Below are 25884 nucleotides of genomic sequence, written 5' to 3' on the forward strand. Positions count from 1 at the left end.
GTCACTCCTTTTCCAAAGACATTACCTTCACACACATAAACTGGAGATTAGCTAGAAGACTCGTTAATTGAGCAGCAGTATGTTGTGCGTATACAGGGATAAATTACTTCCTCTCCTGCAAGAACGTCCCCACTTCTGAACCTCGGGCTGCTCCCTCTGTCCCAGGAGTCCCTCTGCTGTGGGCTGCTGCAAGCTGTCCAAGGCTGCATGTTCCAGACTGGAAAACAGCGTTCTCTTCAATAAATCCTCAGCAAAACACGCTGACTCTGGGTCCAGGGCAGAATTCAGCCGAGGAATGAGGGAAACGTAGTGACCATTGACTTCTTCCTCTGTCTAGTGAGGCCAAACACCCAAGACCAAACCCAAGATAAAGGGAGAAGTCAGGAAGAGCCCTTTAACACTGCAATAACATTTACGTGGCAAGCTGCAGCACTCAAAATAAAGTAGTTATCATGATGACAAGTATTCTAGGGAAGCAGCGGAGCTGTGAGTCCCGTGGCTGGTTTGCCTCTGGCTACAACGGCAAGAGCAGGGAGAAGATCCAAAAAAGCACAGCATCAGGGAATTCACCTGCTCCAGTAGTAAGCCACACTTGAGCAGGCTCTGCAGCTCATAAGCTGAGCACATGCTAAAGCGTCCTGGAAAGAGAAAGCAAAAATCTGTCCAACGTCTGAAGGTAGCCAGGAACCAGCCGTGCAGAGAAGGCAACAGTGCTAGTGTAGTCCCCTCACTTCCCAAGTTTTAACAACTTTCCCTGCCTTCCCTTTCCTCAGGAAGCAGGTACATCGCAAAGCACCTCGCTTCCCAGGAGCAACACTAAGCCACCGCCAGCGTCAGAATCCCCCTGCGCCTACCTTGGCTTGGACGGCGTAAGAGGCCAGCAGGACAGAAGCTTCAGGAGGACAGTAGATCTTCTCATCCAAAATCTGCTTCTTCACCTGCACGTAGCAGTAAAGGACACATAACACATTTAGTGGAGCAGTGCAAAGCATGACTGTCACAGCAGATGGCTGCAGTTTGTTTTAACTCGAGCTGTCAACCACACAGTTAACAATTTTCCTAACACTAATTACAATTCAGGCCCAGGAAGTCTCTGGTGGCTCGGAAGGAAAGGGCTCAGGCTTTCATGGGCCACCTTTTTCAGACAGGTTTGGGAGAAGAGCTAAATTTATGTGTGGAAAATGACAGAACCTATATGCCATTGCTAAAGGCGGGGGGGGGGGGGGGGGGGGGGGGCAGAAAAAAAGCCTTGCGTGTAAACACGGAGATAAAACCTCTTAAGGCGTAAGCTATGGATTGATACAACGTCTATACACACCACTAAATTAAAAAAGAATTTTGCAGCCGAGTCTCTGAGCACACAAAGGTTTTGCTCGGGGATATTCAGGCCTCATTATGAGTCAGTGCTCGCCTGTGCTGGAGGCTAATTCCCTCCGATCCCACCGACAGCAAGGAGAGCTGCGGGTCACCTCCGTGGCAGCGCTTTTTAGCAGCAGGCAAAGCCCTGCGCACGCTCCCAGGAGAGCCAACGTGCAGTTCCCAAAAGCCACAGCTTTGCGTTCTCTGGCTTCTGTGCATTAAAAAATTAAACCTGTCATGTTCGATATTTTTTGGTTTTGCACACTTAATTTTCCTGAATAAAGATAGAAGAGAAAGCATACTATTTCCTGGGAGACTTAAATGGATTGTCACAGAGATGCAGTAACATCAATTTGAATTTATAACATGCTTTGAATCCTCAAAGTTGGTTACAACATAATCACAGAAGATATTCTCCTGCCTTAAGATAAAAACAGGAGAGTTTGCAAGCTTATGTGTGCTCCCATTTCCCACACGCATTACAAGAGCCCAGGCCCCTCTCGTCATCCGAAATCCTAATAGAAAAGTCACGGTCTGCATTTATAAAATGCATCTTTAACTGCTTTTCCTCTCCCATTTTCCTTTTCAAAGATGCCAACAGCGTTTTTCCTCATCGAGGATAAAGCCCATGGCAAATGGGACATTTAAAAATAGCCCAAAGGAGACACTAGTGCACCAGACAGACCTTGGAAATGAACAGCAATATTTTGCATTTAGAAGTCCTTTAGCTCTGAAGCACAAAGATGAACCTTGGAAGAGTGAGGAGTACCAAGAAGCTGGTGAGCTCACTTTGATATCCATTTGAAAGGGCAGAGCTCTCTCAAGTCTACAGTGGTATTTCCAAGAGCATCCGAATCCAGGTTGCCTCTACTTTGGTGTAATAAACGTAAGAATGAGTGTCTTTTTCATATATATAATTCATTTATTTTAGAAACTTTAAATTAACAGCCACAGAGCAGCTAAGACATCCCTATGAGTACCTAGGGGTCTGCCTAGGACTACTCTACTGCCTGTAGCTGTAGCTGACACAACCCTTTGTAAGAAACAGTTTCAGAAAATTGATCTTGTCTGAAAGAGGGCTCCTGTGATAGAAGCTCTTCATTACCAGCCACGCAGGACTGCTACAACATCAGCTGAGCTGACTTCTCAGGACACAGACTTTTGTAGTGTACTTTAAATAAAAAAGAAAAAAGCCTGAAGAAGTGTTCACCTCGTTTTCCAAATGCTTAACATAAGGGCACGAGTTACTGGGGCAGGTGGGACCGTTGGGTTTCCCCTTCTCCTCTGCTTTTGCCATCAAGTCTCTGACAGAGCTGAGCTTCTGGGATTTTCTTCTGCTCCACTTACTTGAAGGCTGTTTTGCGAAGAGGTGAGCCTTGCTGTACAGCCTGAACGCTAAACAGGTTGGCTGCATTCTGTTCTTGAGGATGAAATTCCCTCGCTTCACATAACGATGCTATCATGTACAGAGGCAATTGCCATCCCTCAGCACAACTGATATCCACACCCTGCAGAAAGGTGGACTCAAAGGCTGCGCGTGTCATTCAAGCCCACATCTGACAGATTCATTTTCCCTAGCTACCACACACTAATATTACAAATCACCTAATCGTTCCTGACAGCCAGTTTACGAGGTCTGCAAGTCTGGGCGTCTGTGACTGCTTCATCCAGACAAACCATCTCTGACCTATTTTAAGAAGTTTTTGTCGTTGAAGACAACTCCCTTCGGAGAGGTGTGAACATAACGCTGCGGATCCACACTCTGCTGACCACCTTTCTGACCCTGGAACCTTCTCGCGCTTCTGCTCATCCTGGCTCCTTCTCCCTCGGGTTGGAAAACAGCGTACTGACAAGGCTCCTACCTGCAGGAAGAACAAGTGCTGTGTGATTTCCTGGACCAGTTCCTCCTCTGCATTCTCAGGATAAAATTTGGCCAGGAAGTGAAAGGTGACGGGCTCCTCTGTTGGAACATCGTGATCCAGAACCTGTGGGATACAAGAGCCATTCTCAGCTACTCCTTCCAGCTCCTTCAGCACTCTGTCTCTTGCAGTCAAGACACAGTTCCCTTCTGTTCAGATCAGCACATCTTTTGCCAGTCATTTTAGACATCTAGAACAGACCAACCGACCTAAGTAGTTCAGAAACCACAGTTAAAAAAAGAAAACAAACGAACATTTCTGACACTCATAACCATGCAAGGAAACAAACAAGGCAGAAACAAACAGCATGCGAAATGAGACAGCAAAGGTTGATCCTGATCTGCTGTGCGCACGTTGCCTCTTCCGAGCCTCGCAGAGCGATGCTGTATCCTGCTACGCCACCATCCGACTTTCTGGTTGTTTCCCTGCACTGCCTCCTCTTGTATTTCAGTGTTGTTCCTTGCTACCTTTTTACTGTGCTGGCACCGTCCAGTTCAGATTCATGCTACTTTAAAACCTTGGCATGGCATGCGAGACACCCAGACCTCCCTCACGGTCTCGATTACCGTCTGGTTTTAGTGTAACATCCTTTGGATGCAAACAGAACCACATCCATCGCTTCTCTAGCCCACCCCTCAGCAACCTGGAGGCTCGAATATTTGGGAAGCGTGTCCTCCCTTACCTCCATCTCCTTTTCACTCCTCTGGTTCTCCTCCTCCCTAGCTCTTCGTACATCTCAACAACAAAAGAAGCCACCAAAATGCAACTTCACTGTTCTGCTAAAGGTTTTGTGGTTCAGGGGCACAGAAGAGAGACTTTTAGGTTTCATTTACATTACAGTCACCCTGAAGTCCGGCATCCCAGCAGGGCTGTCTCCAAAATGCCTCAAGGGGATTCAGTGTGCACAGTCTGAGGCTTCACAGCTCAGAAGGAGCTGGGCTGCAGTATCGCTGCCAGCTCTTCCCCCTTTGACTTACAGATGCCATGGGAATGAGATTTAAACACACTTCGATACCCCGTTCACTTTGATACCACACATAACACAACCTCGGGTAATCAAAGAAAGAGGAAAAAAAAGTACATTCTCCTTTGTCATCCCACACAACCTGTCAAGGGAAATTTGGTTCCAACCTTCTTGTCCATTTTGAGCCAAGCCACCGTATCCTTGATCGTGTATTGAAGCCCAAAGAACCAGGTTTCTCGGAGTCCTAGTGTCCTGCATACTAGATCGAACAGGTCCTTCCCTTTCCACTTCACCTGCAGGAAAGCAAACAGGAAGCAGCGTTATAAAGATGGATTTCAGAATTTCACCTCCGTTCAACCAAATCCATTCTTTTTTCGCCTCACGATGCCTCTGAGAGTGTGGAGAAGGCATCTGGTACAGATAAGGAAATGTCCTAACGAAGCATACTCTATATCCGTCCATCTGATCTCATCTGCCGACCACCAACTCCTCCCTCACTAGGAAACTGAGTTGTGATTTTTTCCACCCCTGCAAACAACGCTGTAAATAAAGCCCCCCTCCATTTCTTCCTCTGGCAACCCACCGACATTCAGCAGAGGACCTGAAGGGTCTGCTGAGGTTCCTTTCGAGCCACGCGCTGCTATGAGCAGCCTGTTTCCAGCAAGAAATAAAAATCACTCAGCTGCCCCGTAGCGGCTTTAATGTCTCTACCCATAGCCCCAGGAAGCCCTGCACAAACTGCAGTATCAGCAACAGGGTTTCACAGACAAGGGCGCAACGCGCTCCCGAAAATCACAAGTGAAACGATCTATGGACGAAGCACGTTCGTCCAGAGCTACCGACCCTGCACAGGTAAATGGGAAAAAGAGCTCGGGGAAAAAAAAAAAATTAAATTATCCCTGAAGTCGGCAGTTCTCTCAGAGCACATTTTGATAGAGTCGATCTGTGTTTTCTGCTGAAAATGTTGGTAACAAAAGCAGCTCAGGAGCAGAGAAAATTGGTCCTGTTCAAAGACCGTGTCCTTTGAGCAATCTTGCAGCTGCATCTATGTTGTTACCGAAGTTTGCTCATAAAAACAGAAGGCGTTGGGAAGCAGAAAGGTGAAGGGGGACATAAAACAGATGAATCTAATATGCCAAAGCCACTTTGGTCTTCCATCTGCACGGTGGAAACAATTGCTGGACCGAGACATATGGCCATTACTCTAAAGCCCTAGGGCAAAAGGATCTCGGCACATTCTCTTGTCACTACAACTCAATCTCGGTGCCACCTGGACAGCATCAATATTAATGCTCAGGCGCGGCAGGGACTGCTGGTGCGGGTGACGCGCCGCTCCCGCTGTCACCCACTGCCGCCTTGTGGGCAAAGCCATTGAGGACAAGCTTATTGCCATTCTGCTGGCTTTGATTAAATGAGTATATCGCTATTTGCTCCCCCTCCCAGGGCACGCACACGCACGCTGACAGCCCCAGAATAGAATAAAGCCGACGCTACCCTCCAAAAAACAACACCCCAGGACGGCTCGCCACAGTCTCTCCGCAATTCATATCAAGAGCCGTCAACACCTCGAGGTCAAAAATACCAGGAGGAGCAAGTTTTGCAGTGTTGTAATTATAAAATCCTAATTTCACACATTTACCTAGCCTCCAGTCCCCATGATGAGCTCCAGCTCGGCACAGGATGGCTCAGATTGCGGAAAATCTTTTCCTGACTATTATTTTAAGAGGGAGGTTAACTCGAGGGTTCAGACAAAACAGAGCGAGACACATTTAAACAGCTATTTTGTACCGTTTCTGTAGGCACATAAAACCAGGCTGCCATCAAAGTGCTATTTCTTAACTAGAATTAAACTGCTTTGCATAAAGCGTTATTGGCTTTTTTTTTTTCTTTCTGCAAAGACCACATTTCAGCCTATCGCTTTAGAGGAGCGATCGCTGCCTGCACGCACACAGCCCTGCACCAAACCTTCCCCGGGACAGGCTCCCGCGTGCTGCCGACGGGAGCGTCTCCTCCCCAGACATCGCTCCACATCCCACGGGATCGGCGTTTCGAACAACCCCGGAGCAACCCCACCGAGTCCCCCCCGGCTGGGATTTCCACCGGCTGCGGCTCCCCACCAAGCCGCCCCTGCGGAGCTTCGCGCAGGCACCCCAACCCTATTCCAGCTGCACCAGCCGGCACGACCCAAAGATCTCCTCCCTACAAGCGAGCCGGCAGTGAGTTTCCGAGACGAGCAGTGAGCATTAAAGCAAGAACTTTGAGTGTTTCCCCCCACCCCGCAATTTTAATTTGGTGACGGGAATATTTTAAACGATTGCTTCTGCTGCTAGATTTTACACCGCCGCTCTGTCATTGCACGCGTGCATTATGGCAGAAATATATATTTAACATTCCTGCCTGCACGGTGCTAAAGTCTCCAACCATAACATCGCACAGACATCCTCCCTGACTGTGTTGAATTACCTTCATTAAATATATAAATGGAACAGCAGCCACGTTTATTTCAACATACATGATTTCATTCCACACCTCGGTACTTAAAATAACGATCTGCATTCAAGTGGCAGCTTTTGACAGCTGAACTCCAACCGTTTTACAGACGTTCAGGACCTCAGCCCTCCTTACCCTTAGCTGATAGGCCTTGTATCATTAACTGCCATGTTTCCTGGCCATAAAACACAAAAAAAGACCCCCCCCAGGCAGGGGGAGATGGAGAGACCTGCTCTCCAAGGCTGGGCAGAGAGCCTGGGGGCTGGCAGTTCCCCATCCCGTCCTCTGCCCGTAACGCCAGTCCCCTGCTCCGCACTAAAGTGACACCTGAAGCACCAAGTCGATTTTGCAAGCCATTACGAGCTCCTGAAAGCAAAACAAAGAGGCTTAGAGGAGAAAAATCCCCTCTTAGCCGTATGCCAGAGCGGCTGGCACGATGCTATAATAAAGCTCAATCTCCCAATAAAAAGCTACATCACGATAACCTTAACCCGACCCGCAGAACGGAGCCGGATGCGACCGCGTCGCTTCAGCATCCTCGATGAGCTGCAGGCGTCACCTCTCGCATTTGCAGCTTTGCTTTCTCCCATTAGCATGATGGCAATACGGGTTGTTAGATATATTCGGCAAGTCACTGAAGGAATACGTGGACGAACTGCTTTATACCCAGGGTAAGCGCTGCAAGGCTGTTATTCTGCGGAGCTGGAATTTATGTTCTTTACTAAGTACAGAGTGCTTACAATTTATCAGCAGAGCGTTTTAAGTAAACAGCACTAAACACTTAAAACTCAGCAGCCAGTGGCTAGAATAGAGTACTTCCACTACGGGTTATTGGCATCATCTTTTTCTCCAGCGGAGACATCGCATTTGGCATCTATTAACAGGGTTTGCATTATTTATTAACCTGCACCAAGAGTCATTTCAAACTAGCAGGCAACTGGACAATTTATTTCCACGCACAACCTTTCTGTCAAGTTTCACAACCGCTCCTCAGCTAACGAGTCGATAAACCAGCCGCAAAACCGAGCAGAAGGGTTATGAGATCCCCTCGCTATGGGGTGACAAGGAGGGAGGCCAAGCACTACAGAAAATGGGCAGAAGAGGGTGCAACCATCCTGCGCGGAAGGGGTTGAGCAGGGGGTCTACAGGGAAGAGCGATTCCCAAAACCCGCTGGCATAGGCCGATGCTATTCTTCCAACGATGTCAAATTGCATTTACACCAGCTACATGGAAAAGAGGGGGGGGGGAAGGATTTTTTAACCATTTAAGATTAAGGTTCCTCACGCGAGAAGCTCTCCTCGGACACCAGGAAGGTGCCCAAACTCCAGGGGACAGAACCCGGCTCTGCCCAGGGTGGTGGACGGAGATCTCGCCTCCTTATCGTCACAAACGCAAACCACCGGAGCTTCAGCCGTCCCTGGGGTCAGGCTGGGGAATAAGGGCACAAACAAGCGACTGGAGGACACGAAGGCAGCGCTCAGCAGCTCAGCCCGGGCACGCTGCCTCCCAGAGCGAGCCCACCGCAACGCTCCCTCCGCAGCCCACACAACGCAACCGCTTCGCGGGAGGCGCGGTATTGGTTAAAGCATGACCTTGACGAAACTACTAACTTCTATAAAACGTTTTACTGCCCCAGTTCATCCTTAAATAATGCAGAAAATGGCCTTTCACCTTAGCAGATCATTTTATTAACTGTTAGTCCTGTGCCGGAGGCGAGAAGGCAGCGCAGAGCCCCTGTTGTGATGACACAACGGTCTAAAGGACCAGGCAGAAAAGGGGACCGAGCCCCAGAAGCAATGCTCGGCTTCCACCGTGCGATGTTATTTCCATTTAGAAGCAAGCTTTAGTAAGAGGATGTGGCACCTCTGCACTGAAACAGGGAGGGAGATGGCAGAAGGGAGAGGGCAAGGGCTGAGCAGAGCATCCCTCCGCTAAGCACCCGGGAAACAATAAACGGGTAGGCTGCGTCCGTTCCTCATCCCACCAGAGGCCCAGACAAACCACCCACAACAGCGTACAACTGAAACGGAGATAACTTTGCGACTGCAGACCACGTTTATTTCTCCTTCTGGACTTAAACGATAACCGGAGTGCCACAGACAACCATTTATTTGGATTTAAAGCCCATTTGGAACCAATGGGGAATCAAATATGCAATATTCTTCCATTTTTCTAAAAATAAAGTGATGTCAAATACTTTCAGTTGCCACTTACTGAGCCACAAGACAGGGCTGTAAAAGTTATTTTTATTTACTAATGCTACACGACAACTCGATAATGAGCTTTTAATTAAAATCTATTTCTGTTAACCACCGAGGAGGCCAAAAACTCGCCCAGGCGTAACAACGCAGATGGTGCAGCCAAGCACATTTCGTGGTGTCTGCCCGAGACAGAGACAGAGCAGGGTACACGGGAGAACAAGCTGCTGCGGCTCTGGCCGGCCGGCCCCCAAGCGCGTGGGAGAGACGGAGGGGACAACAAGCGATGACGTCCCAAAGCCTCGCCTCACCCGTAAGCTGGGGTTGCACAATTTAAGAGTTAAAGGGTCAAGCAGCAGCTGGATGCAGGGGAAGAAGCTCCAAGAGGCCGAGAGAAGGATCTCGTTCCTGCAGGGACCTCCGGCCTTCCCGTGCCGAGGATGCGGAGAGATATAACGTTAGACGGAGCCGTCTCCGTGCCGCTGTCGCACGGCCTGCGGTACAGCTCGCTCGTCCCTGCCCCGGCAAGGGCTGCGCAGGGTACCGATCCCGGAGCCTCACCTCACCTCTGTGCGGGAGCCAACTGCTGACGGACACGGGGTATTTCAGCACAAGCCTGACCTGCTCTGATGAGCTTTTGCACGCTGATGCACTCTGAAAACAAACGGCTTACCCCAGGGAAAGCGAAGCTAGGCTTTAAGAAGCCAGCGTTGTCAGCCTTAGGAGAGAGGGTTAGCCTTGCCCTGGCAATGGCCAGTTTACCTCTGAATGAAGCCAGGCTAAACCACGTACGCTGTCAAACGCCTCTCTTCCAGTCTGAAGGGCTGTTTGATTTCCTAACAAAGTGCTGCCTCCCAGCTTCAAGTAGATTGTTTCTAGGCTGCTTCCCTGCTCAAGTACTTTTGATTTCAAAAAACACCTACTTGAAAGCCACTGCCTGTACAAAGAAGAAAAAAAAAAAAAAAGAGGTCTTAGATGGCATCAAACCTGGAGTACGTACACCTAGAGAGAAAGATTTTCTGCCCCAAACGCCTTCCCTCCTTCCCCTTTGCATCAACACACCTCCTCTGGACTAACCACAGCGACTGAGGACTGACAGCGGGTTTGAACCGTCTTTGGAGGGAGCTGGGTAACACGGAGTTTCATAACCGGCTTCCAAGAGGCTGCAGCGGGACACAGGGGATCCAGAGAGCGTTTCGATGCAGGGTGCCGGCAGAGAAGCCAAAGAGGATCTGTGTTCGTAATAAGTCTCATGTGACTTGCGCACAGCTTAAGGGAATGCAGAACTGAACCGCACCAAGCAAGACATCTCTGAAAAATTAATTCCCAAATGACACTGTTGTGAATCAGCAGAATTTCTGGCTTTTTTTTGGCATAAACCCCTCCAAGACATGAAGTGAGAAAACAGCCCTCACCTGCCGCACCTCCTGTTTAAAGAGATCGGCAGCAACCAAACAGCACCAGCCCCCGAGCGCTCGCAGGGAGCCGGCGCGGGATGGGCGCAGACGGGCACGCTGAGGAACCAGAACACTGCCTTGACAGCTGGTATCCCGACGATTTACTGAAGATCATTTCGTAGCTGAGGGGGATTATTTCTCGCAGCTTTTTAAAATAGCTGTTACTGCCCACAGATTCGTCTTTTCCAGTTAACTTTCTGCCTGCTTGCAGAAGCTTAGCAGCATCGAGAGAGGTCGCTGCCCCTACTAGCATCACCGAGCTGCTGCTAAACGTTCAACTGTGGATGGAGGAATCTTTATAAACCCCTTCCAAGGATTCGGCAAAACAGGAGGAAGCTGGGGGCACTCTGCCCCCTGGGTTCCTTCTCTTGCCTTTTTATTTTGGTGCAGTGACCGGACAGGGCTCAAAACTCAACCCCGGTTTACTGCGCCAGCTCTTAAAAACTTATTTGGCCCCAGATTTTCACTGCCAAATCTTCACTTGCTCCTGTTTCAGGGGATGAGCTTTTGCAGCTTGGCTACATAACTCCCTACAGCTGTTAACAAAGAGACTAACACTTGGCCACACGCTGCTGAAACTGGGTCTTGTCTACTTACATGTGAACAGAAAAGCTTTACAACCAACCTCATCCAACAGGCCCTGCACCGAGTGGGGCACTGGGCTAGAAAGATCCCTTCCAACCAAGATTATTCTCTGGAGAGAGAGGAACAGCCTAAGCATTGAAGCAGTAACAGGATGCACGTTTAGACTAGCAAATACACCAGACCAAACTTGCCTCTTCTTCCTGCATGAACACTTAAGCTGTTTCTCTAGGTTGGCTGTAAAGCTTTTCCATTCATTTTTAACTTAAGACCCGCAGAAGCTGCTGCTGTCGAAGGATTAAGGTCGGGAAGCGGCTGGGCGGCTAGCTGCACCTCGGCGGAGTAACCACCCCTGCAGGCGTTTCAGGCCCAAGATCACAGGCACGACAGAAAGGGCTAAAGAAAAAACACACCCGTCAGAAAAGGGGCTGCAGCTCCGCAGGCAGAGACCCCTGCACGAGGAAGAAACAGGCAAAGACGTGCACAAGACCAAAAGAAAGACTGATAGGTTCTCCCATCAACCAGGAACTTGGTTCTTGGAGGCAAAAAGCTGCACATCGGAGTGCGCGAGACCAACCTGACAGCAGCCGTGCTCCACCACCGCCATCCCGCCGGAGGGACAGGACGAACGATGCCTCGGAAGACGTGGACTCAAAAACACCACGGGGTTTTAAGATGTTATGCCAGAGATAACGGATAACCGACTACCTCAACTAGAGAGACACCACCAAAATCACATCGCTTTTGCCACGTTGACTACTTTAATTTGGGTCGTGGCCACCGTCAGCAACCACAGCAAGTTGCGCCATCGGGGTAGCCACAACAGAGGAAACCATGGGCCGCGGCAGGCTCCTGGCACCGCGCTCTGAACTGACATCAGGCCATCAGTGCAAGCACCACACCCCGGCCAGCTCTGCTTTACGCTACTGCCGCTTAAAACAGCTTCCCGAATCGGTACTCAAGCAGCATACTGCCTAGCACGGTGCTAATCGCCGGAGAACATCAACATTAAATGTCTTTCAACAAGGTTTCTCCCGCGCTGCTCTCCAAGCACCGAAAGCTGAGGGGACCGCGCGGGCTATTTGAGGGTGTTCTCAGGAAGGTGGGGCAGGTAGGGATTGGTTTAATATGGGGATTTGAAGAGCTACGCAGATGTCTATCCTTCCTCAAGATGCTATCAATTAATTAGGTACAGGCTCAAACAGCCGCCATGGAAGTAACAAAAAGGAAGACACTCGCTTTGTGCCTTCAAGATTTCCCCAAACAAATTATAAGTCTTTAAAGTGAAACCCCAACTGTGATTATTAAGGTTCATCACCGTGTTAGAAAGATTAAGATTTCATTTCTATGAATTATTTTAGATTTAGGCTCAATTTAGAGACATCATTTGCAAAGTAAACAGATGCAAAGCAGGTTTAATCTCTTAAAATACACAGCTGGGAATTTCTACGGGGCAGATTGAAAAATGAACACAGAAAACCAAGGTCCCCTCCAGCTATGGTGGTGTTGGTGGGGTCAGAAGAAGAGGGACTGCTGGGACAGGAGCCGGGGCTCTACAGTTTGCTCTGAGCGACCTTCATCCAGCCCCGAGAGCCAGCCATCAAACCAGAGCAGTTACGGATTCAGATCTCTCAGTCGCTCCTCACGCTCTCCTCGAGGGCCGGGGCAGACCTCGCTAGCCCCAGCCGCCCGCCACGCTGCCCGGCCGATCACTGCCGGGCCTTACACCCCACGGCCTCCGCCATTTCCAGCCGCCTGGCCACCCTCGAGGTCTCGGGCCTCTGCTGTCACTGCCTCGAGGTGAGGACGTCACCTCTGTCCTGCACGGTGGGGCTGGGAAGTCTACCTTGTGACGACACAGAGCACACCTCGAAAGCTCTGGAATAAAGTTTAAAGAACAAACATCAGTTATATTGATCTTACACAGAGAAGCCGCTACAGCAAAGCGCTGATCGCTCAGATGGGTTTACCAGCAACGCGATCAATACCTGTCCAGGAAGCCACCGGTTAAGCTATGCTACAGACCAGCACGCGTAGCGTCAGCCTCCCCAGAACGGCCACACACACCCCGGACCACTCACCGGCCGGGCATCCAGCTTCTGGAGAAGGAAAAGCAGGGAGAAAGCAACATGGCAATGCTTGGAGCAAGGCTGAGAGCGCAGAGGTAGGGCACGGAGAGGAGCAGTGGTGATTTGCAACGGGGTGGCGGGAGGACGGGGGATTCTGGAAGTGGATGGCACTGAGGGCATGAGAAGATGGCACGGCAGGGTGACAGAAGTCGGCCTGCTCTGCCCGGACCGCAGCCTCCCCTCCCCGGGGACCTGCAGCCCTGACACGCAGAGGACGCAGGAGGGAGCAGGAATCTCCCGCTGCCCCATCCTGCTCCGAGCACCCACCTCACAGCTCCCGAGGCTCAAGCAAACCGTGCTCCCCGGGATGGCTGCTGAGCAGGCAGGGCTCCCTGGCAAGGCCGTTTGGACGGGCAAAGTGGGGCGAAGCTGAGGTGTCAGCGTGGATTAGGCACCAAAACATTCCTGCACTCCTTCCTCCGCCTGCTCAGCTGCTATTTATCAAGCAGTTTGAAGCCTGAGGCAGGGAGCAGGCTCCAGCACACCAGGTACGCAACAAAGCCCAACCAGAGGCACAACCCCAGGTCTGCTGGCCTCGCAGAGGAATCGCTGAAGCCCCAGCTCACTCCCTGCGTGGGCCCAGGAGGTGCCTGTGGCCGGAGAGCAGCGGCAGCAGAAAGGGAGGGGACGAGCACAGGCAGGAGAAGCCGAGAGGCAGTGGCAGTTCCCCCGGCCCGGCTCGGCAAGGAGGAGTGCCCCCAGGAACAGGCTACCGATGAGGCCTCCCAACAAGCCATCAGCTCTCCGTCCCTGTCAGCGCAAGGTAGCATTCACGGGCCACAAAAACACATCTCAAGAGCCCCCCAAGCAGCATGACAGCAAGCCTCCCGCTGCACCTCCTTCCACTAATCCTCTAAAGAGCGTTTGTGCAGCAAAGGTTTCACCCTCCGCAGCCTCCTGCTCAGGTCAGCAGTCATCCTTCCCGCCCGACGAAGCCCACCGCATCGATGCACGCGCAGATACTCGGGCAAACATGGTGCTGCTTGCTCCTCGCCCATCCTGCCCCTCCAGGGCCTCAGCCCGGCAAACTTTCGGACAGGGGCTGGACCCCTTCAGGGAGGAGCAGGGTCCCCCTCAGATCATCGACTCCCCCACCCCTCTGCCCTTCAGGCGGAGCAGCAGAGACCACCACGGGCACAAGCTCTGCTCCCAGCTCCAGCTCTCACCATGCGCTGCTGCGGCGAGGACCAAGCCAAGCCCTTCCCTGGGCCACCTTCCCTTCCCCTCCCCTCCCCTCCCCTCCCTCACATCGGCCCCAGCGACTCGAGGCCGCAGCGTGTGTCTGATCCCTCCGCACCGTCAGCCGTTGGCTTTGGTGCATTTCTGCAGAGTCAGCAAACCAAGGAGCTTTCCCCAGAGCCGCACAACTACGAGACAAAGACGGGGGCAGACACCCGGCCAGGGAGCTGGACTGCTTGAATAAAGCTTGAATCAAACTCACACCTCAAGCTGGGCTACCCTGTGCTCGAATAAAACTCACTGCGCCTGCACTAAGCACGGTGTGAAACGCCCCACCACCCGCCTGCACCCAGCTATTTCCCTTCCCTCCGCTTGAGCGCTCTGCGCTGCAGGACGACGCCTGAATTCCCCCGTGCCAGGACGATGCCCGAATTCCCCCGTGCATCCCTTGTGCAGCAGCTCTGACAAGACACAGGAGACCCGAGCAGGACCATACACGCAGCTCGTGAGCTCCTTCCTGCGCTTCCAGGAGGGCTGGAGAAGTCTATCTGCAGCAACAAGCTTTTTTGGCAGGAACCTCCCCGAAAAGTCATCTGAAGATGCGCAAGTTGCATGTTCAAATCCCACCCAACAGCGCTGCTTTACCGCTGCACAAATCCCCTAATCCCAGCATGAAACAACAAGCGGCCGCACCATTAAAAAAAAAAGAATTATTTACTTTTCATCATACGTTATTACTGGCAGCCTCGGAAAAACATGCAAGAACGGAGCCAGGACTCTTAAACTCTCCTGGCAGCGTAACGGTGGGAAGCTCACACGACTACTGTCTACAATAAATCCTTAATCCCTGGGAAAGGCAGAAAATTCTTCAGAGCTGACAACAGATTTCAAGAGCAAGAAAATTTACGACGACAAACACCCCTCGGCTGATGGGCACTGGAATTCCATCAAGATTGGGCCCAGATTAACGAAATATAAACTATTAAATAAAGAAGTTAAACGGGGTAGAGATGGCTTTCAATGTTTGTGTGTCCAGGCCCTCTAGATCGGCTGAAAACGCAGCAACAACAAACCAGAGCCCTGGGGCTGACAGCAACCGCCCGGGGCAGAACCCTTCAGAGCCACCAAGGGCCCAAAAAAGGAAAGCGTCAGAGAAAAACCGGACACACCGGGAGCGGGCACCAGGAACAGCCCTGGTCCTCGGGAGCGAGCTCAGAACTCGTGAAAACTTCGTTCACGTGCGTTTGTCGAGCGCTTTGAGTTGGACCCGCGTGGATTCGAGCCTCGCCGCCCGGGACAGCTCCAGCCCCGGCCTCCTCAGGACAGCCGCTGCGCAGCTCCAGCTGTGACGGCCACACAAAGCTGAATTATAAAGAAAATAAACCTGAATTGCAGCCAGCGTAAACCTGAATTATAACCACGATAACGCTGAATTACGGCCAGAACAGAGCTGAATCGCGCGGCCCCGCTGTCCCACCCGGGCAGCCCCCCAAGGGGCTGCTCCGGGACCCCGTAGCTCCCACGGGCGGCCGGGGAGCCCGCCCAGCGCCGGCCCGACCCCCCCAGCGCCCGCTCCCGCTTCGCCGCCGCCCTCCGCGGGGCACCGGGCCGCGAACCCCGCTCCCGCCGGCGGCCCGGTCCCATAGCCGGGCTTCGGCCCGCTGCCGGCCCAGGGGAAGCCCCCGGGCGGGAGAGGCCGCGGAGGCCGACGGGGGTGCGGCCCACCTCAGCCGGGCCGCCCCGGGGACCCCCGGCCCCGCCCGCCGCCGCCGCCGCCCCGGCCGTCACCTCGCAGCTGAACTCCATCTCGGCGTCCATGGTGGCGATGCGCACCGTGAAGGTCTTGGGCTGCTTCCTCTTCAGCGAGCTGAAGCTCATGCGGGACGCGATGGCCCCGGCCATGGCGGGGGAGGCGGCTCAGCGCGGCGGCAGCGCCATGGCGGCGGGGAGGGCCCGGGCCCCCGCCGCTCCGGGCCGCGCCGAGCTGCGCCCGCCCCCGCCGCCCCACCATTGGTCCCGCGCCGGCCTGGTCCCGCCCCCGCCGGGCGGGTCGCGCCGTGCCGCAGCCAACGGCGAGGCCTGTGATGGAGGAGAGGGAGCGGGAGCGTTCGTGATTGGGAAAAGCGGACGCCGCTCAGGGGAAGGGGGCGGGGCGAGGCGGGGCCACCTCCCAGCGCGGTGGGAAGCAGGCGTGGGGCGGGGCGGTGGCGCCCCCTGGCGGCGGGCGGAGCGGACGGCACCCTGCGCCGTGACGTGCTCGGGGGCGCCAGGCGCATGCGTGGGAGGGGGCGGGCGGGCCGGGGACGGGCACTAGGACCCGGCAGCGGCCGAACGCCCCGGCACCCCCCACGCTGCCGGGGCTGCGCTGCCCCACGGTGCCACGGGGTGTCCGTGATCCGTGGGTGTCCGCCCTGCCGTGGGTGTCCCCGTTGCTGTGTGTGTCCCCTGCCGTGGGTGTCCCCGGTGCCGTGGGGTATCCCCGTTCCTCTGTGTGTGTCCCCTGCCGTGGGTGTTCCCGGTGCCGTGGGTGTCCGCCCTGCCGTGGGTGTCCCCGGTGCTGTGGGGTGTCCCCATTCCTGTGGGTGTCCGTCCAGCCGCGGGTGTCCGTGATCCGTGGGTGACCCCCCTGCCGTGGGTGTCCCCGATGCCATGGGGTGTCTTCGTTCCTGTGGGGTGTCCCTGCTGCCATGGGTGTCCGTGATGCGTGGGTGTCCCCCTTGCCATGGGTATCGCCCCTGCCGTGGGTGTCCCCGTTCCTGTGGGGTGTCTCCATTCCCGTGGGTGTCCGTGATCCGTGGGTGTCCCCTTTGCCATGGGTGCCACCCTGCCGTGGGTGTCCTCGTTCCTGTGTGTTTGTCCCCTGCCGTGGGTGTACCCCCTGCTGTGGGTGTCCCCGGTGCCGTGGGTGTCCGTGATCCGTGGGTGTCCCCCTTCCCGTGGGTGTCCCCCCTGCCGTGGGCCACCCCGCAGGACGGGCTGTCCCTGGGTGACGCGGGGACAGGGGGTGCTGCCCCCCCCGCGGCAGATCCACTCCCGGGGTCCCGGGGGGCCCCTCTGCTCCCGGCGGGCGGGGGCTGCCGGTGCGGGGGGACCCGGCCGCCCCCGCGGGGACCCGGCCGCCCCCGGGCTCGTCCCGTCCCGGGCGGGCGCTGCCCAGTTCGGCCCCGGGGCGGGGCCAGTGCCGGGACACGGGGACCGGGGCCAGCACCGGGGAAACCGGACGGGACGGGGACCAGCGCCGGGATAACGGGACTGGGACCGGGGGCCGGGACAGCGGTGCGGGACTGGGGCTGGAACTGGGGCGGGGTAATGGGACGGACTGGGAGCAGAACCAGCGCTGCGGTGGCGGAACTGGGACCAGGGAACGAGTGCTGGGGTGGTGGGGTGGAGACTGGGACCAGCACCGCGGACTGGGACGGGACTGGGACCCAGAGCAGCGTGGGGACAGCAGGATGGGACTGGGACCAGCACAGGGCGACTGGGGCGGGGACTGGGACCAGCACGGGGGAACGGGAGGGGAACTAGGACCAGCTCAGGGTTACTGGGACGGGAACCGGGACCAGCTCAGGGTTACTGGGACGGGAACTGGGACCAGCACGGGGGAACGGGACGGGAACTGGGACCAGCTCAGGGTTACTGGGACGGGAACCGGGACCAGCTCAGGGTTACTGGGACGGGAACTGGGACCAGCACGGGGATAACGGGACGGGAACTGGGACCAGCTCAGGGTTACTGGGACGGGAACTGGGACCAGCACGGGGGAACGGGACGGGAACTGGGACCAGCTCAAGGTTACTGGGACGGGAACTGGGACCAGCACGGGGGAACGGGACGGGAACTGGGACCAGCACGGGGCTAACGGGAGGGGAACTGGGACCAGCTCAGGGTTACTGGGACGGGAACTGGGACCAGCACAGGGGAACGGGACGGGAACTGGGACCAGCACGGGGCTAACGGGAGGGGAACTGGGACCAGCTCAGGGTTACTGGGACGGGAACTGGGACCAGCACAGGGGAACGGGACGGGAACTGGGACCAGCACGGGGATAACGGGAGGGGAACTGGGACCAGCTCAGGGTTACTGGGACGGGAACTGGGACCAGCACGGGGGAACGGGACGGACCTGAACCCCGGCAGGAGCAGGCGGGGGAAGGGGACCGGCGGGAGGCGAGACCCCCCCCGCCCCGGGAGCAGCCCCCCTCCCCCCGGAGCAGCCCCCCCCGCCCCCGCCGGCCCCAGCGGCCCGGGCGCCCCCGCGGCGGGAAGAACGGGGCCTCTGTCCCCGCGGGGACAATGGGGACATTGACGGGGCCCCCCCTCCCGCTGCCCCCGCAGGACCCCCATGGCAGACGGCGACGAGCCCCCCCGCCGGGCCCCCGCCCCCGCCGGCACCCGCGGCCCGGGCACCCAGGTGGGCACGGGGGGGTGGGGGGCATGGGGGGATCTGGGGGGCATGGGGGGCCCAGGGGTGACCAGGGGGGCTGGGGGGGCATGGGGAGGTATGGGGGGGCATGGGGGGAGCTGGGGGGGCATGGGGGGCCCAGGGGTGACCAGGAGGCCCCGGGGGGGGGCATGGGGAGGTATGGGGGCCATAGGGGCAGGGGGTGGTATGGGGAGCTATGGGGGGGTATGGGGCACCCAAGGGAGCTGAGGGGGGCTGGGGGCCCATGGGGAGCTATGGGGGGGCATGGGTGGGCCACGGGGGACCCAAGAGAGCTCAGGGGGGCTGGGAGGGGGGCACGGGGAGCTCTGGGGGGGCCGTGGGGGACAAAGGCACGTGGGGGGTGCAAAGGAGCTCCGGGGAGCCATGGGGGCCATGGGGAGCTCTAGGGACAAGGGGGGCACGGGGGACGTGGGGGGGCATGGGGGGCCCAGGGGAGCCCTGGGGAGCTGGGGGGGGGCATGGTGGGGCTGTACGGGCGAATTGGCGGGGGGGGGGGGCTGGCGGGGGCCCTGGGTGCCCCCCGGCCGTGGCTGGCAGCCCAGGGGGGCCGGGGGGGTGGGAGGGGGCCCCCCTCGGAGCCCCCGCCCCGGGTGAAGCCCCTGCCCAGCCCTGCCGGCCCGTGCCGCGGGTCCACGCCTTCGGGAAGGGGGGGCAGGCGCTGCGCAGGGACCCCCGCGCCCCCCCCGCCATGCGCGGCTGGCTGCACAAGCAGGTGGGGGGGCGGGGGGTGACGGGGTGCGGAGTCCCGGGGGGAGGCTGGGGGGGTGATGGGGTTTGGGGGGACCTGGGGGGTGGGGGGATAAGGGGTTTGGGGGATCTGGAGTGGTGGGGGGTCAGAAAGGGGTGGGGGGTCTGGGGTGTTGGGGGGTGATGAGGTTTGGGGGAGCCTGGGTTGGGGGGCGTCCTGGGGGGGGTTATGGGTTTTGGGGGATCGGAGGGGGTTGGGGGGGGTCTGGGGTACCGGGGGGGTGGTGGTGGGGTTATGGGGTGGGGGGGAATCTGGAGTGGGGGGAGTCCTGGGGGGGGTTATGGGTTTTGGGGAATCGGAGGGGGATGGGGGGGTCTGGGGTACTGCGGGGGTGCTGGGGAGGTTATGGGATTTGGGGGATTGGAGTTGGGGGGTCTGGGGCGGTGCGGGGTGCTGCGGGTTGTTACGGGGTTTGGGGGGTCTGGGGCAGGAGGGGGTCCCGGGGGGGGGATGGGCTGGGGGGGCTCAGCCCCCGTCCCCCTCCCCCAGGACAGCTCGGGGCTGCGGCTCTGGAAGCGCCGCTGGTTTGTGCTCGTCGATCTCTGCCTCTACTACTACCGGGGTGAGGGGGGCTTGGGTGACCTGGGGTCCCTGGGGTGTTGGGGGTCCCTGGGGTATCAGGTGGCCCTGCGGTGTTGGGGGTCCCTGAGGGGGTCAGGGATCCTGGGGGATCGGGGGGCCCTAGGGTGGTCGGGGATCCCTGGGGGGTGTCAGGGATCCTGGAGGATCGGGGGGCCCTGGGGTGGTTGGGGATCCCTGGGGGGTCGGGGATCCCTGTGGGATCGGGGGGCCCTGGTGCATTGAAGATCCCTGAGGGAGTCAGGGATCCTTGGGAGACTGGGGGACCGTGGAGCGGTTGGGGGTCCCTGGGGGGGTTAAGGGGTTGCTGGGGGGGGGTCTGAGGTCTGGGGCGTCCTGAGAGGTTTGGGGGCAGCCGGTGGGACTCCCCCCGGCATCCCCCCGATGGTGCTGGGGGCCTCGGGGTGCCGATGGGGTCCCTGGGGGTTCCCCCCCGCTGAGACCCCTCTGCCCCCCAGACAGCAGCGAGCAGCGAGTGCGGGGCGGCCTCCCCCTGCCCGGCTACGAGATCCGCGTCCTGCCCCCCGCCCCCGCCAGCCCCCGCACCCCCCGATTCCTCTTCACGGTCAGCCCCGACCCCCTGGGTCCTGGGATCCGGGGGTGCCCTGGGTTGGGGGGGACGGGGCCCGGACACCTGGGTCCCCTCCACCATGGGCCCCCCCATCCCCAGGCCGAGCACCCCGGGATGCGAACGTACTGCCTGGGGGCCGAGACCCCCGAGGAGCTGAATGCCTGGGTCTGCGCCCTGCGCCGGGGCGCGTCGCCCCTGCCCGGGTGAGCGGGGCACGGGGGGCACGGGGGGCACCGGGGGGCACCGGGGGGCCTGGGTCCATGGGGGGGCACAGGGAGCCTGGGTACTGGGGGCTTTGGGGGATCCCAGGGGGCAGGAGGATGTTGGGGACTTGGGGGGGGGGGTCAGAGAGGGTTTGGGGGGGCCTGGGGGGGTCACAGAGTGTTTGGGGGGGGTCTGGGGGGCAGTTAACCCTTTAACTTCTGTTTTCTCCCCTCCCAGATCCCCCCACTCCCTCTCCCTGCAGACGTCCCAGGAACCCCGGAGTGCGGGTCCCCCCGCACCCCCATTGCCCACCCGCCCCCCTGGCTGGTGCTCCCTGTGCCCCCCGGGTGAGGAGCTGGGGAGCCCCCCCACGCCCCCTCCTCACCGCCCCCCGGTCCCTCCACTGCCCCCCAGCAAGGTGAGCTTGGTGGAGGGGCACTGGGGGGTGATGTCTCCCAGGGTCACCCCGAAAACAGCCTCCTGCCCCCCATTCTATGGCATTTGGGGACTGGGGGGGTGGAGTAGGTACCCCCAACCCCCTACCTAACCCCAGGCGCCCTCCCCAAGCTGCTCCGACACCCTCTGTCCTGGGGTCCCATAGGTGCTGGGGTGCCCCATGGGTGCCGCGATGCCCCCAGAAGCAGCAGCTGAGGGGTCTGGCCAGGGTGGTACCCCCGTGCCCCACCGTGGGGGATACTGGTGGTCCCAGTGCCCCCACAGCAGAGTACCTGGGGCATCCCAAACACCCCAGGGCTGAGGACCCCCATTCCCCGAGGCAGCACACCCCATGGGGCTATGGGGCAGGCTGGGGGGCTATGGGGCAGGAGGGGCTATGGGGGGAAGCCGTGGGGCACGATGGAGCAGCGGGCGCCCCGTGCCCTCACCGCGGGTGGCCCCCCCCAGGAGGAGGCCCCGGCCCGGGGAGGGCCCTGCGGGACGGAGGACACCCGGGGGGAGCCGCGGGGGCCCCCCGTGGGCGCCGTTGCCGCCGCAGCAGGTGGGTCCCGGCCCCGGCCCCGGTCCCTGCTCCAGCCCGGGTCGCCCCCGCCCGCGGGACCCCCGGCCCCGCCCCATCCTGACCCCGCCTCCCTTAGGGAGGAGCCCGCGGGAGCTCCGCCCCCCTGGAGCAGACGCCAACCAGCAGCTGCCCCCTCTGGCCGGCAGGGGGCCGGACGCAGCGGAGCAAGACACCGCGACCAATCAGACAGTGCTCACTCCAACTGGCTCTTCTGATTGGCTGCTGGCATCCGAGGGCTCGGATGGCGCCCTGCCCTTCCCGGGCACCGCCTCCCCGCCGGCAGCCAATGAGACCTCGTCCCGGCCGCGGGCGGGGGCGGGTGGGCGGGGCTCGGAGCGAGAAGGTGTGGCCGGCCGCGGAGCGCGGCGGCCAATCAGAATCACCCTTCTCCAGGCCAGCTTCTGAGGGAAGGGCGGGGCCGCCACGCCCCCGGTGGGCGTGGCCGCGCGCAGGAGGCGGTGCTTATTTGGCCCCGCCCCCTCGCTAGGCCCCGCCCCGCTGCGGGGGAAGATGGCGGCGGCGCGGGCGGGCGGTAGCGCGGCGTTGCGGCGGCTGCGGCGGGGCGGCGGCGGGGCCCCCGGCGGAGCGCGGTGAGCGGGGCCGGCCCGGGCCCCCCGGCCCCGGCCGCCCCCTGCCCGGTGTCGTGTCCATTCCCCCCCTCCCCCAGCTCCCTCCCAGGCCCCGCTTCCCTCCTCAGACCCCGCGTTTCTCCCCCCCGGTTCCCCTCAGCGGGCCGAGGGCCGCTCCCGGCGGGCGGGCCCCGGGCCCTGGCGCGGCGCCGGGCGGGCGGGGGCCGCGCTGTTAATGCCTCACCAGGCGGGGCAGCCCGGCGGGCAAAGGTCCGGCCGGCAGCGCGGTCCCGGGGCCGGGGAGGGGGCGGAGGGGCCCGGCCCCCCCCCCCGCGCCTCCCCGGGAGGGCCCCGCCGCCCCTCGCCCCGGCCCGGCCCCCGCGCCCTCCGGGGGGGCACCGGCGAGGCTGGGCCGGTGCCGTGGGGCAGCGGGTCTGCCCCACTGCGGAGGGGGTCAGCGCCGGCCAGAGCGGCTCCTGGGGCTGGGGGGTCCCGTGGGGGGCTGCCCCCATTGTCCCCTCCTTGTCCCCCCCTTGTCCCCCCGGCCAGCCTGGTGCCCTGGCTGCGGTCGGGGCAGCGAGGGCCAAAAGCTCTCCGGAGCCTGGGACGGGGAGAGCTGCGCCTTCGTTTTTCCCACGTACCCCCCCAAAGCCGGGCCAGGCACTGCCGTGCCTCGGCTCCCTTCCCCGGGATGAAACCCAGCGAAGCCCCCCGAGACGGACGGTGCTCCCCGGGAGCTGGACAATGCAGGCAGCTGCCTGCCGAGGCAGGACCGGCAGCATGGCCTTCGGTTCCCGTTTTGCCCTCCAGCCCGTCGTTCCTGGTGTTCTCTCGAGCGAGGGGGTGCCGGCGGGCGCTGCCCCCGCGCTGACCCGCTGTCTCGCAGGGGGTACTCGAGGGACGCCGAGGGCAGCTGGTTCCGCTCCCTCTTCGTGCACAAGGTGGACCCCCGCAAGGACGCCCATTCCAACCTCCTCTCCAAGAAGGAGACCAGCAATCTCTACAAGATCCAGTGTGAGTGGCCCCGCGGGGAGGAAGGGGCTGGGGGTGAGCGCAGATGGGGTGCACCCCGCTGTGCTGGCCCCTCCTCACCCGTGGGGACCCCCCGGCTGCTCTGCCTTGGGCCCTGCTCCCCTCCCAGGGCCTCGGCTCCCGCCCTGGCAGCCCCTCGCTCCTCTCCCTGCAGTTCACAACGTGAAGCCGGAGTGCCTGGATGCCTACAACAGCCTGACGTGAGCCCCGCCATGCGTCGGGGGGGGGCTGCCCGGTGTCCCGGCAGGGTGTTGGGGTGTCGCTCTGGAGTGAGGGGGGTGGGAGGGCTTGTGCAGAGCTCCTTGAGACCCCGGGTGGGTCTGTGCCCCTGCTCCTTGCCTCAGTTTCCCTCCCTGTGAAATGGGTGCACCCCCCGGGGCTGCTCCAGGTCCTGTTAGGGCAGACCGACCCCTCGGGCTGGGCTGGGGAGGGCAAACAGGGGTCTTGGAGCGTTTTGGGGTGGCTGCCCCCCTCCCCAGTTGCCCTCCCTGTGGCCCCACAGAGAGGAGGTGCTGCCCAAGCTCCACTCGGATGCCGACTACCCCTGCGACCTGGTGGGGAACTGGAACACGTGGTACGGCGAGCAGGACCAGGCAGGTGAGGGCAGGCAGCGGCTCCCCGTGCCAGAGGGGCTGAGAGCGAAGGCGAAGACCTCGGCTCGTGCCGGGGATTGGTTGTCACACGGAGGGAGAGGGGTGGGAGCTGCTGGGTGGGCTTTTGGGGCGCTGCCCCCCTCCCCAGCCCCGTGCTCTCCTTTCAGTGCACCTCTGGCGCTTCTCGGGCGGGTACCCGGCCCTCATGGACTGCATGAACAAGCTCAAGCAGAATAAGGTATCGCTGGGACTGGGGCGAGCTGCCCAAGCTCTGCCCCTCACCTCTGCCTGCCCGCCCCCCCCCCGGCCTGGGTCACGCTCACCCCCACCCCAAAACCCCCGGCTGGGGCTGTCCCCAGGAGTACCTGGACTTCCGCAAGGAGAGGAGCCGGATGCTGCTGTCCCGCAGGAACCAGCTGCTCCTGGAGTTCAGCTTCTGGAACGAGCCCCTGCCCCGCCAGGGACCCAACATCTACGAGCTCAGGACCTACAAGCTGAAGGTGAGCGGCCGTGGGGTCCAGCCCGTGCCTCGGGGTGGCCTTTGGATCGATATACCCCTAGGGTGGGGGTCCTGCCTGGTGTTTTGGGGGGCAGCCCCCCAAATTCCTCCCTCCTTGGTGAGGAGACCCAAAACAGGGGGAGCAGGTGGGATCTGGCTGCTCACTCTGGATTTTTTTTTTCTCCTCTGTTTCCAGCCAGGGACCATGATCGAATGGGGCAACAACTGGTAAGCGACTTTTCCTGGCACGGAGGGAGCCAAGGTGGGAGAAGGTCCCCCTGGAGCAGGGGGGGCCCCTCGGGCAACTCCCCGACTCCCCCCCGCCCCGTGTTTCTCCCGCCGTGTGCCAGGGCTCGGGCCATTAAGTACCGGCAGGAGAACCAGGAGGCTGTCGGCGGGTTCTTCTCCCAGATCGGGGAGCTGTACGTCGTGCATCACCTCTGGGGTAAGCGGGCTCCCCGCCACCCGCGTCACCCCCTGGGTACCCCAGCGTGGGGGCTGCTGGGGATGGGGGGGCCCTGGGTGCCAGCCCCGTCCTCTCCCCGCAGCCTACAAGGACCTGCAGTCCCGGGAGGAGACGAGGAACGCGGCCTGGAGGAAGAGGGGCTGGGATGAGAACGTGTACTACACGGGTGAGCGGGACCCCCTGCCCGCATCGGGGACCCCCTGCCCGCATCGGGGACCCCCTGCCCGCATCGGGGACCCCTGCCCTCACCCCTCCCTCGCTTTCTTTTCCAGTCCCGCTGATCCGCAACATGGAGTCACGGATAATGATTCCCCTGAAGATCTCGCCCCTGCAGTGAGCGGGGGTCCGCGCCGGGGTGTCTGCCTGCACCCGGAGGGGCCGGCTCCCTGCCTGGCCCTCTGCCTGCGCCTCGGCCCTGCTGGGGAAGGGCTGGGGGGGTCTCCGCTCCCCCCCCCAGCTCCTGGCTCTCCTTCCCCCTCACCCTGTTTTGGGGTGCCCTGTGGGGGATGAGAGCGGCGAGGGGTCTGCGGCTGGGGAGGGGAAGGGCGAGAGCCCCCCCCGTCCTGCAGCAGGTCCCCAGGTGTGGCAGGGGACGGCGCTGCCCGGGGGGTGGGCAGGCTGCGGAGGTGGGGGGGGGTCTTAATTATTCCTGAGGGGCCCAGTGGGTGCCCGTCCTGCCGGGAGCCTGCCTGCGCCCGCCGCCAATTAAATATTTAATATGCCCAAGCCTGGCCCTCTCTGGGGGGGGGGGGGTGGGGGTGCTGGGCCCCCCCGGCGTGGGGAGCAGACCCCCCGACCTGGCCTCACCCAGGGGGCCACCCTGCCCCGTGCCGTGGGTGCCCCCTGCACCAAAAGCCCCCACCCGTGGGTGCCCTGATGCACCG

The 25884-nt window shown here is 59.9% G+C and overlaps 2 protein-coding genes and 1 long non-coding RNA gene across 14 annotated transcripts in view; 1 reads left to right on the forward strand and 2 right to left on the reverse strand.

Annotated features, from left to right (window-relative positions):
- The window catches only part of NF2 (NF2, moesin-ezrin-radixin like (MERLIN) tumor suppressor), a 49576-nt gene extending 33298 nt beyond the window's left edge, over window positions 1-16278 (reverse strand). For all 7 annotated transcript variants that reach the window (XM_075516649.1, XM_075516653.1, XM_075516648.1 and 4 more), the window contains exons 1-4: window positions 16067-16278; window positions 4410-4535; window positions 3222-3344; window positions 855-938 (exon numbers count right to left, since the gene is read on the reverse strand). In XM_075516649.1, coding sequence (XP_075372764.1) covers window positions 855-938; window positions 3222-3344; window positions 4410-4535; window positions 16067-16180 — 447 coding nt within the window. In that variant the 5' untranslated portion in view covers window positions 16181-16278. The remainder of the gene's footprint in view (window positions 1-854; window positions 939-3221; window positions 3345-4409; window positions 4536-16066) is intronic.
- Window positions 9005-10418, reverse strand: LOC142416726 (uncharacterized). Of its 2 annotated transcripts, XR_012777800.1 has the most exons (3): window positions 9994-10418; window positions 9694-9868; window positions 9005-9585 (listed from the first exon to the last, which is right to left on the reverse strand). It is a non-coding gene; the product is annotated as an uncharacterized LOC142416726 (long non-coding RNA). The 2 variants fall into 2 exon arrangements; XR_012777799.1 differs by having other exon boundaries at window positions 9005-9868.
- A 1473-nt stretch (window positions 16279-17751) lies between the features above and the next one.
- On the forward strand, window positions 17752-25742 carry NIPSNAP1 (nipsnap homolog 1). Of its 5 annotated transcripts, none has more exons than XM_075515881.1 (12): window positions 20511-20613; window positions 20719-20822; window positions 21061-21241; window positions 23297-23424; window positions 23597-23642; window positions 23945-24039; window positions 24203-24273; window positions 24395-24535; window positions 24731-24762; window positions 24901-24979; window positions 25083-25166; window positions 25273-25742. In XM_075515881.1, exons 2-12 carry the CDS (start codon window positions 20777-20779, stop codon window positions 25279-25281), a joined length of 912 nt encoding a protein of 303 aa, XP_075371996.1. In that variant the 5' UTR covers window positions 20511-20613; window positions 20719-20776; the 3' UTR covers window positions 25282-25742. The 5 variants fall into 5 exon arrangements, 4 of the variants coding, with proteins under 4 accessions (XP_075371993.1, XP_075371996.1, XP_075371994.1 ...); XM_075515879.1 differs by having other exon boundaries at window positions 24885-24979; window positions 25273-25737; XM_075515882.1 differs by lacking the exons at window positions 20511-20613; window positions 20719-20822; window positions 21061-21241 and adding an exon at window positions 22205-22431 and having other exon boundaries at window positions 24885-24979; window positions 25273-25733.
- The last annotated feature ends 142 nt before the right edge of the window (window positions 25743-25884 follow it).

Source organism: Mycteria americana, chromosome 13 (genome assembly GCF_035582795.1).
Source record: "Mycteria americana isolate JAX WOST 10 ecotype Jacksonville Zoo and Gardens chromosome 13, USCA_MyAme_1.0, whole genome shotgun sequence".
In the NCBI taxonomy this organism is placed as follows: Eukaryota; Metazoa; Chordata; class Aves; order Ciconiiformes; family Ciconiidae; genus Mycteria; species Mycteria americana.

What these genes read in the sequence shown, in the direction of transcription:
- NIPSNAP1 (XM_075515878.1), top strand. Translation starts at nt 18,571, where the DNA reads ATGGGGACATTGACGGGGCCCCCCCTCCCGCTGCCCCCGCAGGACCCC. An exon ending in CCCGCGGCCCGGGCACCCAG is followed by an intron (nt 18,689 to 19,328) that starts GTGGGCACGGGG and finishes GCCCCTGCCCAG; the next exon opens with CCCTGCCGGCCCGTGCCGCG. An exon ending in GGCGCGTCGCCCCTGCCCGG is followed by an intron (nt 20,823 to 21,060) that starts GTGAGCGGGGCA and finishes CTCCCCTCCCAG; the next exon opens with ATCCCCCCACTCCCTCTCCC.